This window comes from Tachypleus tridentatus, chromosome 13 (genome assembly GCF_004210375.1).
Source record: "Tachypleus tridentatus isolate NWPU-2018 chromosome 13, ASM421037v1, whole genome shotgun sequence".
NCBI lineage: Eukaryota > Metazoa > Arthropoda > Merostomata > Xiphosura > Limulidae > Tachypleus > Tachypleus tridentatus.
The window spans coordinates 120,872,500-120,875,754 of NC_134837.1; the positions used below are offsets into that span (position 1 = coordinate 120,872,500).

General features: G+C 29.5%; 1 protein-coding gene across 1 annotated transcript; it reads right to left on the bottom strand.

The window, feature by feature from the left end:
- Nucleotides 1-691: 691 nt before the first annotated feature.
- On the bottom strand, nt 692-3,030 carry LOC143238311 (techylectin-5B-like). Its single transcript, XM_076478412.1, has 5 exons — nt 2,837-3,030; nt 2,400-2,650; nt 1,500-1,605; nt 1,205-1,369; nt 692-1,120 (listed from the first exon to the last, which is right to left on the bottom strand). The coding sequence occupies exons 1-5, from the start codon at nt 3,000-3,002 to the stop codon at nt 858-860; spliced, it is 951 nt and encodes a 316-aa protein (XP_076334527.1). The 5' UTR covers nt 3,003-3,030; the 3' UTR covers nt 692-857.
- Nucleotides 3,031-3,255: the final 225 nt, after the last annotated feature.

A 3,255-nucleotide genomic window follows, 5' to 3' on the forward strand; every position in this document is an offset into this window, starting at 1 on the left:
CAAACAACGTATAATCTGAATTAATGTGTGAAAGATTATTTTAAAATAAGAAGTAATATACTCTCAACATATCAGGAAACTTAAAATAAATAACGGAACAACAGTTCGGCACTCAAACAATCGGGCCACGCCTGTTTTGAAAATATATGACAAATGTTATACGATAGAGCACCATCGTACAGGATAGAAACATAAGACACTCGTATGTTGTTTAACAAGAAATGTTGGTTGTTTTATGTAGTTTTATTTTTCTATGTTAACATTAATAATTGTTTACTAATAACAACATAAATTATGGGTTTTAAAAGTCTGAATTATTGATTCAGATAAAATGTAACTTTCAGAAATATTTATCTTGATGATTTCAGTTAAATTGTTTATTTTAGAGAATGATCGTTTGTTATCAAAATTAATTACAGGTCGTTGTTTCTTATTATATATAATTAATGATATGTAATCACAAGACAGATTCAGTATTGTTTGGAGGCTATTTGCTGATGTATAAGTTCGTATAAATTGAAGTGTCTAAGTTACAACGTAAAGTATCTCTGAAATAATACAGGTGCTGTGTCGAATCGTGATATTTTTAAGCCTTTTAACACAGCGCCATCTGAAGTGAAAAGATTTATTGATTGTAGAAACTAAACAGAAACGGAACAGTGTATGTTATGTATAAATTCAATCGTAAACGTTCATCAAAATTACTTTATTTCTTTATGGTAAAATATCCACTTAAATATAATTACACACAAAGAAAAAATAAAACATGTTAAGACTATTTCTTTATATTATCTGTTTATCATGACTTATGACATAAAATACAATTTTGCATAATATATTTAGATTTTATTTATTACTTATTTACCAATAACAAACTCCACAGGTCTTATTTTCATCTCGCTTGTCTTTAGTGTACTGTGTTTACTTTTCCACTCGTGCCAGGTAACACCGGTAGAATCTACCTTATCTTCTGTGTAATACAAACCGTTTAGGTTGGAATTGTGACAGTTATTGTACCACCATCCACCTTTATAGATTACAGCACAAATACCGTTGTTTTTATCGTTGTCTTTATCCTTGGTACTGAACATCATGTGGTTGTGGTGAGCGAGAGAATTTCCTGAAATAATGTTGAAATAATTAATAAATAATATATAAACAACTAATGTGGAATGTTATATACTGGAATAAAGTCTAAACTCACCCGCGTCACCCTTGTACGTTTTGTAACTCATTTTATAGAGTTCTCTTTCACTTCGTACTAAGAACTCGTCATGCTCTGCATATCTTCGACTTCCTTCAAAGTCTTCCAGATCAACACGGAGCACCATATTGTCCTGATTGGTCAACGAGAAGATGATGTCATTTCCTAGCACAGAAGCAGTATATAATAAATAAATAGTTTATAACATAGTAAATAATTAACTATATCAACTAATATAAATTATCATGAAAAAAATAACTAGTTGATTATGTTACATAAATGTATAATGTTTTACCTAACCAAAACTCCTGGGTTAAATTTCCAAAACCATTTTTGTATTCCACCCACGATCTGTAAAAATTTTCAAATGGTTTTCCATAATCTCCTCTTCTTTGAATCAACTACAAATAAGAAAATCAATAATAAATACTGAGATAGCAAAGTTTTATAAGTATTAAAATGAAACTTCAAAATATATATTCCTGTATTATTCAACATTATTCTGTACAAAATATGTGGAAACTGTCTCTAAAGATATCGATACGTTTCTTAATTAACACAAAACTCATTATTATGATTTGGTCCCCAATGACATAGCGGTATGTTTGCGGTCTCACATTGTTACAAACTCTATTTCGTAACACACGTATGATATAAATTTATGTTCGAAAGACGATTTTAGAATAAGAAGTAATATGCTTTCAATCTCTCAAGAATCTTAAAATAATCAATAACATAAACTTCAGAGTGGATTTCTTTGTTATATTAAACACTTATATGTTTATTATCATGTAGAAAATCTCATATTGAACACAGATACACATTCTGATATATATATATATATATAAACAAACTGGATGAAATGATTATCTAATGAAAACCTGTGTTATAAGCTTTATATTTAAATATGATAAAATAACATATATTAACGAACGGAATCAGTGAAGAAATATGATAAAAATTTAAAAGAAAAAGTTACAAGTTCTTAATATACTTCAATATTTATTTATTTTTTATTGTGGATTTGGTTCTGAAACTTATTTTCCATATCTTCTAAATAATTGAATTTATATAACAAACCAGATTATTCTTCTCTGAAAATAATGGAAAACGTTTAATTAAATGTTTCACGAAAACATCCATTAACCCAGAATTAAATAAAGCTACAAAACGAAACAAAGTTTAGTTCACCTACCGTCCACCCTCCTCCTGATGTCTCCATATCACAGTATACAGAAATAGACTGGTTCAAAAACTGAGGCTGAATCTTGTAGACACCACTGGTTCGGTTAAGTTGTTGTTTATAGATACTGGCACAGTCTTCTGGTAGAGGTGGTTTTTGTTCCGTCGTTTGTGTTACACAAAGCGATTGTTGAAAAGATCGGTTTTGCTTATCATTACTAAGCGGTGAAAATGTTCGTTCAAGTGTGGTTGTAGAAAACGCATCTAAAGAGTAACGGATAAAAACTTTAATGAGGAAACATAAGAGTAGTTCAACATATATTAGTACGAAGAACAACATTATAAGATTTAGGCTTAACATTCTAACTTGACAAATAGTTATTTTAGATGTTCCTATTGTCAATGTTCAAGTTTTACGTTATATAAAATACTTCAAGTAAAATATATTACCTTCTAAAGTAGAAATCCTGTTTCTAGCCAGATCTACTAATTCTGTAACTGAGTCCACTATTCCTTTCAGTGATCCAACAGTATTACAAGCTGTTTGATGACGGACATCAGCCTGGGTCAACACGAAGAAAGACAAAATACTTAATATCTTCACAGTGTTGTACATTGTTAAATGGTTAATAACACAAAACTGGTTTCTTATAGACCGAATATGTGAATCTTTCATCAGTGGTTTTATAGTTGTATTAAACAGGATATCCAAAAAAAGGTTTTCTTTAAATTACCGCAAGTTAGAACCGTGTTAGTAACTGTATCTGATGTTTTTCACTCTGAGTCCAAGACATGTTTATAGATTTCTAAATATGTTTCTTATCAACATCTGAATTTTCCGCTTCTTTTTATAAACACTGGAGTTATTA